General features: G+C 47.0%; 1 protein-coding gene across 17 annotated transcripts in view; it reads right to left on the bottom strand.

The window, feature by feature from the left end:
• LOC119181235 (progranulin) overlaps positions 1-15,219 on the bottom strand; it is a 102,712-nt gene that overhangs the window by 65,719 nt on the left and 21,774 nt on the right. For 14 of the 17 annotated variants that reach the window (XM_075875182.1, XM_075875177.1, XM_075875181.1 and 11 more), the window contains exons 2-6: positions 14,252-14,306; positions 13,419-13,694; positions 8,981-9,241; positions 4,092-4,364; positions 390-651 (exon numbers count right to left, since the gene is read on the bottom strand). In XM_075875182.1, coding sequence (XP_075731297.1) covers positions 390-651; positions 4,092-4,364; positions 8,981-9,241; positions 13,419-13,694; positions 14,252-14,303 — 1,124 coding nt within the window. In that variant the 5' untranslated portion in view covers positions 14,304-14,306. Of the gene's footprint in view, positions 1-387; positions 652-4,091; positions 4,365-8,980; positions 9,242-13,418; positions 13,695-14,251; positions 14,307-15,219 lie in introns of all 17 variants that reach the window. The other 3 variants (XM_037432416.2, XM_037432424.2, XM_075875184.1) reach the window with 1 other exon arrangement.

Below are 15,219 nucleotides of genomic sequence, written 5' to 3'. Positions count from 1 at the left end.
CTCCTGGGACATCATCAATTTCAATGCGTATTTTTAACCTGAAACTTGGTGATGCGTATTTTTAACCTGAAATGCGCATTTTTAACCTGAAACTTGGTATAGTAACCTGAAACTTGGTGAGTCCGTGACCACTTGAAATGTCAATGTACTTCCCTATTACAGATTCAGAACTGCATGAAACCTAGGAGACAGCGTTAAAATGTATAGCATCACTGCTTTAGTGCTGGAACTTCAAAGTGTCATAACCATCCACATTCCCTTATCGAACATTTTTTCGCTTACCAAGCGTCACCTTGCCGAAAGCGTGGTGTTGTAACTTTTAAAGAGTAGCTAATGTACTAATACCCAAAAAATCGATTGGCGTTCCTCTTAAACCGCATTTCTTACCATCGGGTTTCAGTCGTAATTGCTCAGTCGACTCTAGAGTGATGCTGTCGACTTTCCTCAGCATTGGTGCAGTACCATTGCTTTCGGCATGGATGCATTGTTGCGTAGAGACCAAGCAGCGGTACCCTTCGGGACAGCAGCTGGTGTGGTCGCTGCAGCACTCTGCATGTGCGTAGGGGCAGCAGCCGTATCTTCCCGACTTCAGCAGGCAACAGGTCTGGGTGTCCTGGCAGAAGCTTCCGTCGGGGCACTGGTTGAGTTCGGCTGCACGTAAGGCGTGCGCATTGTACCCACTCGTCGAGCGAAACCATGCAAACGTTGCTTTCACCTCTACCATTGTGTAGTTCACTGCATGCATTATATATGTACAGTAGAGCGTGATTTGAAGGTTGTCACCAGAACATCGACCATGAACTACAACTGCACCCCGTCTTAGACTACTTTTCCGAGGAGAGGGTGGTGTTATGCAAGCCTCACTCACTCTTTTTGCCGTTCTTTAAGCAGTGATCGCTCCCGTCTGAGTAAGCTGTTCAATTAAAGCACTGCCAAGCACTAGGTAAACACCCCCTTTATATCATTCAATGCCTATGTTTACTATGGCCTTAGACCGAAGTTGTTATTTAGCAAAAATTGAAGTATATTGTCACAACGTGTCAATATTGTCTTCTAAAACAGCCCGGGACTTACCATACTAAGTTCCAGGAAATTTCGTGAGCCAGTGTGTCCAATATAACAAAAAGAAATTTGAAATTCGAAATTCGGAACAAAAAAAATGACAGCATTCGAAACGTTGAAGAGAAATTTAAAAGCAGCACTTTTATTGCTGATTTCCTCATCAAATATTAAACCTAAGATGGCAAAATTAGTGACATTAGGGTTCTCTGAGTGTAATTTATTAGACTAAACTAATTTACTGTATCACTTCAGTGTCCTTTCGCATACTGTTGGGTCGCTGGTGACTGCTGGCATCACCATGAGTATAAAAACACTAGTGAGATCAATTTGGAGCCAGTTCTTTCAACTCATCCAGACGTTTACCTGTGGCCTAAAGAGTACCGTTCGCAGCACCTTGTGCATGGGTGTCCTCTTCTTCTCTTACCTTGCATGATGGCTTATTAAATTTTCGGTCCTTTGACACTGCTTGGTCGCATGACATAACCAAAATTGTAAGAGAGTATTAGTTTCATTACATTTACTTCTAACAAAAACATTCATGATCAATCTCTTTTATGACAAATGCACTTATTCATTTGGCAGTTCACGTAATCATCGAAGCGGTAGGTCAAAGTGTATTTCAGAAAAACCTACAGCTGTCTTCTTATTTCAGACTTCGTGCAGGGAAACAGACAAACAAGTCACAAATATATTTAGCTAAATATCCATCTCCACCTACATGCACAGCGTAGTTGTTAATTTTACCACCATTATTTCATAGTCGTTTTTACTCTCACTTTCTCTCTGGGTGGCACTGCAAGCACTTGCTCTGAAGCGAGCAGTCAGAGATTCAGACCCCCGCGCCCCCCTCCCCCCCCCCCAATCGCACTGTTTGGACACCAAGCCACAGGGCCCAAGAGGTAACAAGGCTGCGGATGAAGCCGCCCGTACGCTTAAATTAACCACCTGGCACCTCACCCAGGCTTTCCAGACTCAGAGACTAACCAACTGCTTTTGGGAATAAGAGAAGTTTTGCTGTATGTACTACTGCAAACAACATAAGCTTTTCCCAGTGCCTGCTAAGAACCTGAGTAAGGCCGATGAACGAACCCTAAGGTGCCTGCAGACCAACACCTTGCTGTGTCCAGCATTTTGACACGAAAGTCAATGGGCGGTACCCTCACTGTGGGGAAGCCTCCAATAACTTTCACATGGTGTGGGCACTTCAGATGAATTTTTTACTCCTTTCTAACCATTCCCCTACCCGAGAGGCATGGGAGGCAGTCCTACTCAATTGCTAAGGAATGGAGGCTCAAAGAGCTCTAGTCAAACCGGCGCGGGTTGCGACCTTGTCCAGCAGTGTCCAGGAATAAGGACTCCCTTTGTGTAAAGGGTCCTTATGGGCCTGCAAACTCATGATCAATAAATGTTTCAAATGCGGAGCATTTCTTGGTCACACAATGTCACGCGTCGTGCATCGGCGGCGACGTCCACACCCCCACAGCGCATGCTCGCGCCTCGCGTATCGTGCTGCATGCTTGCGTCTCGTGCCAACTGTTTGCTCCCCACCCCTCTCGCCTCGCAAGGCCGACGTAGGCAGCGTCTGCTAGTAAAAACTGACTGCTTGAGCTGCACAACCGCTGACTAGCCACCCCATATATTAAGTAAAGTATCAAACTGGGCTACTTGAAATATACTCATCAAATTAGGCTAGTTGGAAGATACTCATCAATAATAATAATAAAGAAAAATAACAAATAAACATTCTCAAACTATATACCCAATTATGCAACATTTACGTGATACCCCCACCACTCTGTGATGCATTTACTCGAGTTCCACTTCGTGGGAAGATGTGGGTGTCATTTTTTCACACACAAGCACATACCACATGAGGGTCTGAGAATCGGCAATTTCAAACTTTTATGGCATGTGCATTCTTTATAAGCAGACACGTTGTGTATGATAATTAAGCTTATGTTGCTGCGTTTCCTGCGCTCAGTCACGTGCACATTTCTATCAGGCCAGAAAAATTGAGCTTCACGCCGAAAAGCAACGAAGGCCCTCCTGAAGTTTCTGTGATTGACCCACTTCATCGAACGATTGTGACATTCTAGTGTGTGTGTCTCTCTGTTGTCGCTTCCTCCCACTCTCTTTCTCTCACTCATTCTGTTTTACTTACTTTTCTGTCACACATTCCCCCTTCCCCAGAGCAGGGTAACAAACCAGATACTTGCTTTCCAGTTAACCTCCCTGCCTTTCTCCATACCATATTTCTCTTTCTCTTTTTTTTTTCCTTCTTTCTTACCGCTGAGACCATGTATAACTTGCGTCGATAAATATATTGGCATACAGTGGAGGCACCTTTTACTGATTTTGAGCACTGTATTGCTAGTTGAAAAAGGTGTTTTGAAAAATTCCACGTTATTGCTTGTTCGATTAGTTAGCTGGCCTTCACTTCCATAAAGCAGCGCTGTTGATTGAAAACAGGTAAACGTTGCACACTGAAGCCTACAGTGATTCTGTACGACAGGATGTTCGAACCCAATACTACTGTTTGCCTCACCAAAAGATGAAATCCTCTCTCTCACACACACACACGCACACATGCACGCACGCACGCAAGCACACACACACACAGACACACACACACACAAAGTTCTGAAGCTGAGCCAGGAGGTCAGCTGGAGGTGGCTTTTAACCACTTGCTTCAGATCTCCCTAGCTTCTTTCACGTATCGTGCATGTATACGACGAACAGCTCAGCAAATGATGCGGCGAGGTTACCCACTCTCCCTCTCTCCTCTTGGCCATAACCTCACTGGAAGCATGGGCCTCTGTATTACATTTCTCGGACCTAGACACCCAGAACAAACTGAAGAGGTGTTGGCCTGCAAGCAAGGGCAGGAGAGCGCCCTTCTTGAGCCCTATCTCAGAATAAAATTAATTTGTTCCCCCTTTTCAATTCTGCAGTGCCAAGTGAAATTTGTGCAAGCTTGCTACCCATTCATTAACAAGAGAATAGAGAAAGCAGAGGTAGGAATGCTTTACCGTCAACCTGAGGCGCAGACGCTTGCCCCTGAGGTCGCCGAACAGGTTGTACCTTCTGGACCATGGGCACGGTGTGATTAGTGACCGTGTGGATGCATTGATGCGTGGATATCTTGCAGAGGTATCCTTCGGGACAGCAGCTTACGTGGTCACTGCAGCACTGCGCGTACTGGTATGGGCAGCAGCCGTACTGGCCGCTTCTCAGTAGGCAACAGGTCTGGCCATCCTCGCAGTAGTTTCCATCGGGACAACGGATGTTCTCATCGAACAGATCTGCGAAGCAGACAGATGCGAGTTTGAATGTACTTAGGGAAACTTTGACTTCAAAGCAAGGTCTTGGTCTTAGAAAAAACACTCTTGGGGCAACTACAACAAGTACACTTGCATGGTACCTACTATGCTATATATAATAATTGTTTTTGTGTATTATAGGGAAAGTCCACTGGGCCATTATTCGTCATTCGTAGGAGGAGTGTGGTAACCGCTACACACTTGTAAGGCATTCAGCGTACTTTATTGATCCTGGGAGTACATTATGTTTTATTTATTATTTGCTCAAATAGTGGGGGGTTTTGTGCGCTGACCTTCGCTCTTCCAATTAGAGCGATGACGTCAATCTGAGCAACTGATACCACCAGTAGCAAATGCAATTCTTTGCTCCCACCCGCAACCTGCCGAGCCATGGCTAAGCAACCCTGACTAACCACGATGAAGAATTATGTGGAAACTATTGTGGGAGTACGGTACAGATTTCAGGATTTACTCTACTCTATGATAATGGGTTAGAGCAGTCAAAGACCCACTCGATACGAGCTTCGTACTGTGTGACGCCAATATATATGTTATTTTGCTGTTCTGAGACTCTTTATTACGCACGTCAGCAGGATTCCTTTCCCGATGTGAAGCCTGCATAGGGTCTGCTCAGCGTGGACCCTAAATGCAACTGTTCAGTCCGCGCAGTGCACGTTCGCACAGTGCAATGGTAGAATACTGGGCTGCCACTAAGAGGGCCCGGGTGCGAATTCCAGTCTATTGTCTTTAGTTTTTAAGGACAATATATAACACGATAGTCTTTCTTGGGATACTTCAACACAGAATTTTTGGTCTGTCTGTCTCTCGAACGAAACAATACAGCCAACCTGCCAAAGCTCAACCACATCCTGAATGCTCACCTATCTTGATATTGTAGATGCATTTATATTCTTTACCGATACATATAACATGTATATATCCCAAACATAACAGCGACAGCAACGGCAAAAATAGCCGAGAGTGTTCATATAATTGCTATCACAATAACAAGCAATAGAGTCAACGTGGGCGACAAATACCACCAATGGTAGCTGTTATTCGTTACTTACACCCGCCACCTACCTAGCCATTCCTAAGCAGCTACTCAATAATCACAGTCGTGACTCTGGTGACGGTGATGGTAGTTGAGGCCCTCACAGAGAAGGTGTATTGAGACCACAACAAGAGCCCTATGAATGAAAGAGCAAATGTTTCCTAAGTTTCCCTAAAATGACACGGTGCTGCCACCTACCAGCTGCTCCCCGTTCTGGAAAACTTTCGTTTCTTGGCATCACTGCCAGATGGCATCCATATGTCATGTGCAGTAAAGCCCCTAGATGTTGGAAAGTAGCGACGCTCCTTTATCCACGCCGGCACTCTCTCGGCGCGCCGGCAACCTCCTCTTTTTTCACCCCCTCTTTCGCGGAGCCCGCGCATCCCAAGCGCTGAATGGCTGCGGCGGGCGATACCGCCCAGTCAGATGACCCTGACGTCACGAAAAGCGCGCGCAAGCAAACTTCGCGCGCTTTTCGTCAATCACGCACGCCATGAACCCTCCAGGCGCCACGCCAGCCCTGCCGCTCTAAACGTGTTTTTTTTTTTTTTTTTGCGTAGAATCGTGAGCTTCGTTTTTCGTGGCAATGCCTGGCTGTTGCGCGTATCAGTGCAGCAGCAGGTCAGAGAAAGGAGTAAGATTATTTTATATCCCCCGAGGAGATAGGAATAGGAATGCCGTGCGCAGAAAGCAGTGGATCCACAACATCGGGAGAAAGGACTTCGCCCCTTCTAAACACGTCGTTCTTTGCGAGGTTAGTGTTACCGATTTCGTTAAATCTCTAGATAAAGTCGTAAGAAGATTTTAATGCTCTTTGCATCGCTGGACTCTCCGTTCAGTTTAATAGCGAGCACATATAAATATGGATATAGCTGGGTCTGAATGAGTCGCTGAGCTTTTTTTGTAATTCTCTGTGCCCTGAGATAGTTTTCTTGTGTTTTAGCGCGTGCGTTAGTTTTCTTAATGTGTGTAATTTGTAAATTAACGTGTGTAATTCCTACGCATGTGTGTGTGTGTGTGTGTGCGTGCGGGTGTGCGTTTATGTGTGTGCATGTGTGCGCCTGCGTGTATGCGTGTGTGTATGTATGCGACTGCATATGCGCGCTTATGTGTGTGTGTATGTGTGCGCCTGTGTGTTCGCGCGTTTCTGTACTGTATGTATTATGCGTGTATGCTCATATAAAGAAAGAGCCACGTACGCGCTTTTCGTAATGGCTCTCTTCTGATAAAATTTACATCCTGAATTCTGTGAGTTAATTATAGCGTAACATAGTCTTAGAAGCTTCCATCTGAGCGGTAGGTTTTGCTTTTTTTTTAACAGACTGAGGTAAGTCCCAAAGTTAATGGAATGCAATATCTCGTCGTTTCATCGTGACGGAAGCCAGGCACGCACGGTGACTTCTATGCTTGCTTTTCGCCAACACAACATGAATTTTACAAAGCGACACTGCAGCACTTATCAAGTTCTCGTCTATACAATGTGCTGCCTACATTACATGCGCTTAATACACATCCGCGTTACAGACAGCCGAAGCGGCGACGGAGAGGTAAACCGCTAAGCCGCCAGCTGGTATGCTCATTTTTTCGAAGCGCTTCCGCTCGTATTTATCAAATCGTCTTAAAAATTATGTCTGCCATAATGTTCTATGGGAAGCCTACTTTCGTCACGACTCTTTCTTAAGGGACATATTCTCGTATAATGCTTCAAGGAGCCGATTAAACAAGCGCGCGCATTGAATCTAATGCGGCTGCAGCGAGCCAGTGGAGGGTTCAGCGTGCCGTGCGCACCGCGCCGGCCGGGAGAGGGGAGAAATCCGAGGAGAATTGAGGAGGAAAACGCGCGCGCGGAGGAGAGTGTCGCTACTTTCTAGATCTAGGGGCTTTAATGTGCAGTAGAGTGACTGTGACTCTAATGTGGCTCTACGCATGGCGTTTCGTCTTTCGACGTCCTTTGCCATGAAGCCCCCAGATATGGGGCCATTTTAAAAAGATTTCATGAGATAGCTGGTTACGAACAGCGGCAGTGGCGACGGGTAACTACGGAGCTAAAATCGATCCTTGTTGTGATCTCATACCAGCTTTTGCGATAAAACACAAATATCATTGCATGAGAAGCACGATAAGGTGGCCAATGGCGTTTTCATAGCAGTATTATATGGTATGATCCAAAATAACTCTTTAAATTCCAACAGAAAATCCGTCCTTTTCTATCATTTTGGCCTCTTGATTTTGTACCGTGTGACCTGTCCGCCTGCAAGATAGATAAACACGCAAATATAGACTTTGAGCGGCAACAGTTTTGTGACGTATGCAGAAATAATTTTCAGTCACACTGAAAAGAAAGATCCGTTCTTTTTTCTCATTCCAGATTTTTCATCTTGCACCGGTATGTCCATTGTACTTGATACCAATTTAGGGGCGAAGCACCTTAGAGTCTTGTCCTTGCGTTGTCCGTTTTCCTCGCTTGCGCGCGCTTTGGGCGCCCCTCGGGAGCGGGCTAATCGTACGTAGAAGAGAAAAATGATGATCGCGGGTGCGCTCGTGGCACGCTGTCTCTTTCGCAATGGTGCCCCAAGAGCTATAAAACGCCCTCGCTCCCAGCTCTCTCATGGTCATAGAGTGCACTTCGTTATGAAAGAAAGAAAGGAAGAAAGAGCATAGGAAAGAAAGTAAGTAGAGTAGTTAATGATCCACTGGAATTTCGCCCACTCGCCATCCTTCATCTCCTGGATATGCTGTGATTTTTTTTTCTTAATGAATTAAGATTTCGTAAATACTCTTTACTTCAAGATGCCATAAAATTAGGTTACCTGTTCAAGAATACTGTCATATTTCTTTCGCTTGGTGTATAATAAATGGTGGCCCCTTTAACAAATTGGAAGTGTGTTTCACAAAATTTCGATGCCGTATTGCGTCTCATAATTTTCGTTCATACAGGTCTGATCAGGTACCACGTCCCCTTTGCTTTTACTGTTAACAGCCGGAAAACATGGATAATTTTTTTACTTTCTTACAGACGTTTCACAAGCCACAGGCAAAAACACTTAGAATCTAAATATATTCATCAAATTAAGCATTACTCTAAACTTAGAAAATGATTTTTCCCTCAAGCTTCTCTGGGCCACAGCAACAGGAAAGTCTGCATAGCAGTTCTCGAATTTCTTAGAGACACAAGAAGGTTTATTTGTTAGGTTAGTCCTAATGAAGTTCTAGTTCATGGAATTCACATTTATTTATTCATTTCAATTAATAGTTCTGTACCTACTCAATTCGTTTGCAACCTTATGATTGCTCAATTTTATATTTCCTAGATGACTGAATAACTTGTTTTCCTTCATCAAAATTTTAAATTCCTTTTTCCTTGTTATATGCACCGCCAGTTTGATGGTCAATCCCCTATGATGGCTTCGAGTGAAAACATAGGTCCCCAAGCAAGTAAGCCTATAAAGCGCTTGCACTCCGAGCCCGCAAGTAATAATGAAAATACTGATTGCAGGAGGCAACACTTCTGTAGTTTCTACCGGCACGAATCACCGTTGCTCACCGTTAGCAGAGACTTCGAATTGACCTGGTTGAGCCGCGACAGCGCTGACCTTGTGCGCCATGGCTACGGTGTGGTTGGTTGTAGCGTGGACGCACTGATGCGTCGAAATCCGGCAGCGGTATCCCTCGGGACAGCAGCTGGTGTGGTCGCTGCAGCACTCGGCATGCTGGTAAGGGCAACAACCGAAACTGCCCGACGTAAGTAGGCAGCAGGTCTGGCCGTCCAGGCAGTAGTTCCCGTCAGGGCATCGGACACTGTTCACTGCAGTAACAATGTCTTGTATGAATGTATGTATGTATGCATGTATGTATGTATGTATGTATGTATGTATGTATGTATGTATGTATGTATGTATGTATGTATGTATGTATGTATGTATGTATGTATGTATGTATCACTCAGCAAAAATTAACTTTGACCTTTAGGACAGTCGGGATCGCTGGCGCGCTTCCTATCTCAGCAAGTATCAGTGCGCTTTCAACGTGAAGGGACTGAGTGAAAAGAGCACTTTTCCCTGGAGCAACCATATTTGCTCACTGCAGCGTTTGGTAGAAGTTTCGCGATATCGGATCCAAAAGAGTTGGCTGCCAGCCCTACTTCGTATAAAATTACAAATGTTTGCTATCACGTTCATTGCATTGCATTCAACGTGCCATAGTGTTGGTGCCAGAACTAATAACCTAATCAAGAAACCAACGAGCTTGCGAACTCTCGGTGTGACGAGTTGACCTCCGAAGATCCGTCGTCACCGTGGTCACGGATAGTTTTCATCAGCGCCTAATCTGACATTCCCTCGGTGGTGATGATACGGTTGTCCGCATTTAAAAAGAAAAAAAAATCACAGCATATCCACGAAGTGAATGATGATTGCGGCGAAGCGTCGGTCAGCCCGTCCGTGCTTCCGTCCGTTCGTTCGTTCTTGCTTCCATTCGTCCGCGCGAACATCCATGCGTCAATCCATGCGTCCGTCTGTCTGTGCGTCCGTCCGTGCATCCATCTAGTGAACACTCCAAGTACTAGAGCGGGTATGTGCCACAGGGGTTGGGAGATGGCAGTACCTAGTGTTTACTAGATGGATGCACGGACGGACGCACGGACGGACGGACGTGGATTGACGCTAGAGTGGGTATGTGCCACCAGTGGCTGCATGCATACATACATACATACATACATACATACATACATACATACATACATACATACGGAGAAGGAGGAGCGACAGAAACAGAACCACGCCGTAAGGAGCTTCGCCCCTAAAAAAAACAAAGATAAACACCGTGCACGCGCACACTGCACCGAAAACGGAAGAGCGAAAGCCACGGACACCGACACGGATACCGCGGAAAACTATTCGGTAAGGTTCTTCATATGCAGCGCAGTTCCGCATATGTGACGCTAACCAAAAGCGTGGGTGGCACTGCCAGCGCAAAAGTAGTTTTTTTTTTTTTTTTGGAAGGCGAAGGGGCACATCCGCGCATGCGTCCACGGCGTCAACACCGGCTCGTGGGGCGCAGGCCCACCTGCCCGCACCTGCCCGCCTTGCGCTCACCCGTGCGCAATCAGGAGCGCCCGCTCTCACTTGCTGCGCCTGCACGCCACTTCGCGCTTCGTCCGCGGCGGGGCACCCGCGGAAGATGCATGCTCGTATCAAAATCCACGGCGAAATTCCTAGATTGTTCGTGGACAAAATTGGTTATATCGAGGTTGTCTCTTTCTGTTACTCTGTTACATAGAGGTCACAAAAACATGTGCTTTTATAAAGCAAAAGCGGGGAATAGACAAACTTCGTTGTATCGAGAAATTCGTCCTACAAAGGTTCATTATAAGCAGGTTCTATTTATCAATGAGTCTGAAAACACACGAAAAAATCTCATAACGTTCATAGGTTCATTGAACCATTTGTTGGTTCAAACGCATCTACTACAAGAGGTTTATAGCTCCCTCAGCGTTGCGCCTGCTCTATGAAACGCAGTACAGATCGAGGTTAAAGTCCTTTCTTTGGCGTTCCTCTGGATCATTCCACTGTGCCCGACCGTGAGAACGAGCGAGTTAGAACGACCGCACAGCGACCTGAGATGACGTCATCCGTCTACCTTGCCGATCGGGATGGCGCCTCACCAACCGAACGCGCCGGCGCCACGTACTACGTCGTCTCGAAGGTATCGAGTTTTAGCGCCACAGACGGCATGCGCGTGAGGTAGTGCAGCACGCGTGAAGACAACCGACACCGCGGCGCAGTCGCCGCCAGATCGGCCGTTGCTTTCACGTCCGTATGAGAGCCTTGACGGCGCGAAATATGGTTGGTTAGTGGTTCTTAAAGAAAGGAAGAAGGCACCTAATTTCTGTCTGCCTACAGGCGACACGGCGCCGTGCCTTATAGGTGTGGGGGGAAGGAGGCATAAAAAGAATAGAAGGAAATAGTTAAAGAATAAAGAGAGGCAAGCGACGGAAAATAGAAGGAGATAGGAAAGTGGGGATCCGGTCGAAGCTACGGACTTCCTCCGTGGGTCGAAGCAGTCCAAGGGCGGAGCAGCACAATGCGAGAGCTGCACGAAAGCTAGGGCGGGGAAACGCGATAGTGCGCTTCAGCGCCGCGGCTAACTTCCTCGCCGACCGAGAGAGTCGCTGCCGTTGCTTGTCGATTCGTGTTATTTGTGGGCGCGTTTACTGGCACGAATGTTGTGCCGCTATTGGGCGCGGGGCACGGCGTGTTCAACGCGGCAGCTGTAGCCTGCACTTTTGTATTCACCTTTTCATAAACGCCTCCCTGGGCGCCGCCATAGCCCTCTTTGGGCTGTGCAAATTGGCGCGTCCCCTCGAAAATGCACTGACAACGCTGCGCCTTTAGCCTTTGTACTCCCGCGCACAACCCATCATGGCGGTGTTTTTTTTCCTTCCTGTGAAAAGGTGTATGGGCGCCGTTTCTGTAATGGAAGCCTTCAAACTTGGAACACTCGCAAGGATGCCAAGCAGATCCTTGCGTGATACGTAAAATAAGCTTGTCATGACAAATTTTTCTACGAGAAGCGTACTGTACTACTGTTTTACGTCCCAAAACGACGGACGATACGATTATGAGAGGCGCCGTAGTGGAGAGTTCCAAAAATTTGGACAAACTCATGGTGTTCTTTAACGTGCACTGATGTCGCACAGTACACGATCCACTACTATATCCCCCCCCCCCCCCCCAAATGCGACCACCGCGGTCGGTATCGAACCCGTGACCTTCTGGTCGCCAGTAGAGCACTTTATAGCCACCGATCAACCGTGACGGACGTATCAGTAGTTAGCATGGACGGCAATGTGTTTTTAATGACCTTCAGTTTAGGTAAAGCGCTGTTACGTATAAGCGCATTTGTAGACTGCCCATCCTTCATTCATAACAAATGTTTCAGCTGATCTGTACAAACGTTTCTTTTTGTGAGAAAGGCGCCTAATGTGAGTATTATACCATGGAGAATTGTCATTACGGGAAAAAGAGTATTAGTGCGAATAATTTTCCGTGAATTCATTAATTTTATCAGTCAAAATATACAAGCTGGACTGCACACTGTGGTCGCCCAAACAACTCGGAAAAGTGTCAAGAAAAGTACTGAGGTATCTGTTAAATGATTTAAAATAAACTTCTGTGTAATTACTAGTGGCGTTGATTTTCTTTTAAGATTTTGGTCTCGTAATGCTGGCGTTGAAATGGATAAGAATGATCGCTCAAGCATGGTAAGTGACATGCGGAATAAACTCGGGTCGTGTTGTTAGCAATAGATCAAGGGTGCCAGCTCGCCCCACCGTGGTGGTCTAGTTGTTAAGGTACTCGCTGCTGACCCGCAGGTCGCAGGATGGAATCCTGGCCGTGGCGGCTGCATTTTCGAAGGAGGCGAAAATGCTGTAGGCCCGTGTGCTCATATTTGGGTGCACGTTAAAAAACGCCAAGTGGTCGAAATTTCCGGAGCCCTCCACTATATACGGCGTAACCTCATAATCACATTGTCGTTTTGGGACGTTAAACCCCACATAATTAACCAATCAAAAGTGCCAGCTACTTGTAGCACGCGATTCTTGTAAAGACTTTGTTATTAATTGACATTAGTTGACTGAAAAAAAATTGTGCGCACATGTTTCTCGCCTACCGAATTTCTTCCGGTCGATAGCGGGATGATTTTAGCACTAATAATAATGAGATCTGGGTATTCACGTCCCAAAACCACGATATAATAATGTCAGACGCCCTAGTGCAGGTCTCCAGAAATTCGTACCATCTGGTGTTCCGACGGACCTCGACAATTTCGCATCCACCAAAATGCGACCGCCGCGATCGGCATCGAACCCGCGACCTTTGCCTCAGCAGCCCAGCTACCCTAACTGCTAAACCATAGCGGCGGACAATTATAGTATCATGAAAGAGTGATTCAATAATACGGAAAATATCGTGTTTTCTTACCTCCATGGATGACTTCGTTGCGCCGATTTTGTGCGAGCCCCGAGACACGTGGCTCGAGCGCCGTTCGGAAGAGTCGCTCTTGCGTGAGCTCGTGGACGCAGCTCCCTTGAGCGGCGTCGCAGCTGTAGCCCAGCGGGCAGCAGTGCCTGCCGTCCTGGCAGCACTGGCCAAACTCGTAGGGACAGCAGCCCCACGTCCCGTCCGCCGTCTCGCAGCAGGTCGCCCCGTCGGGACAGAGGCTGGTGTCCACGCATTGCACGAAGTTTGACCGAGCACCTGCGATCGGGGCCAGCGCCGCGCTGTTTGTTTTCGACGCTCCGAATGTAAAGCTGTATTCCCGGGATGGACCAAATCGCGATTCGAGCCAGGAGATTGCGTACTGCGTTACCATACGTGGACCGTTCCCGCGTCCCCGCTTCTGTCCGCGCGGAGCGATTCGTCAAGAGACGAAGGCCCAAATCACAGCTGGGAAATGTATTGCAATAGCATTGAAAGTTGAGATAGTTGGTATGGAATCTGTGCACCTGTTTTTTACCGATACAGAAACTTTGTCGAAACATACATCCCAGATAATTAGGGAAGTGATGCAAGCTTTCCATGTTAACAAAGTGAACCATGCGTCAGTGCATCGATACATCTCACGGACAATTTTTTTTTATTTACATTCTTGTGTTCTTCAAATAAAACTTTCAGTTGTGAGTCAGCGCTCATCTCTGTCCCTTCCGTCTTCATCGATCTCGCGCTCTACCCAAAAAAATGTCACAGTTGGGAATCCTCCCCAAAATCCTCGCTACTACCAGGGATTTTCCCCTGCCGTGAGAATGCAGTCTTACCTGATGCGACAGCCAGGACTGCTCCGAGGATGATTAAGCTTTTCAGTGCCATTATCTGCGGTGAAAAATAAAAGATAAAATTAAAGTAAGTATGCTGTTCAGAAAAGCACGAGTGATACGCTGTTCATCGAATTGCACATTCATACGCTTGACGTTAGGGGGAGGTGGCTGCCCTCTCCTGGTCATCTAAAGGGGCGGCGATACGGCCCTATACTTTTACTCCATGTCCGCCTCGGTGGATTAGTGGCTAGGGCGCTCGGCTACTGAATCGATGGTCGTGGATTCGATCCCAACCGCGGTAGTCACATACCGATGGAGGAAACGTGCTAGAGGTCCCTGTACTGTGCGATACGTTAAAGACTACCAAATGGTCAACATTTCCAGAGTGCTCCACTATGGCACCTCTCAAAACCATATGATTGTTTTGAGACGTAAAACCCCGCACATTATACTTTCACTTCGTCGGACATTTCAAGTCACCTTTAATGCGCAGCCCCGCCGCGGTGGTCTAGTGGCCAAGGTACTCGGCTGCTGACCTGCAGGTCGCGGGATCGAATCCCGGCTGCGGCGGTATAGCGGAAATGCTGTAGGCCGTGTGCTCAGATTTGGGTGCACGTTAAAGAACCCCAGGTGGTCGAAATTTCCGGAGTGGTTTTGGGACGTTAAACCCCACATATCAATCAATCAATCATTCTTTGCTGCGCAAGGTATAGCCACGGATCTTTTTTTGGCGATGATGATCGGCGACCCCTCATGTCGCGAAAAGCCGTTTTCTTCTCTCTTTTGCCCTATAGGAAAGCCGTCGAAAAATGGAAGACCGTTCTGAGAATCACTTCATCGCTTCATTTTTTTTGTTTTTTTGTATCCGTTTCGCAGCTTGTTTTCCGCTGGACGCAACTGAAGGGCCTAAAGGCGAGGGGTGGGGGTGGGTGTGCGCGCTTTCGTTAGACTTCTTGCTCCTCCCCCCG

The sequence above is a fragment of the Rhipicephalus microplus genome, chromosome 10 (genome assembly GCF_043290135.1).
Source record: "Rhipicephalus microplus isolate Deutch F79 chromosome 10, USDA_Rmic, whole genome shotgun sequence".
Lineage (NCBI taxonomy): Eukaryota > Metazoa > Arthropoda > Arachnida > Ixodida > Ixodidae > Rhipicephalus > Rhipicephalus microplus.
The sequence above is the reverse complement of the archived record's forward strand: the minus strand, read 5'-3'. Positions and strand labels throughout refer to the sequence as shown.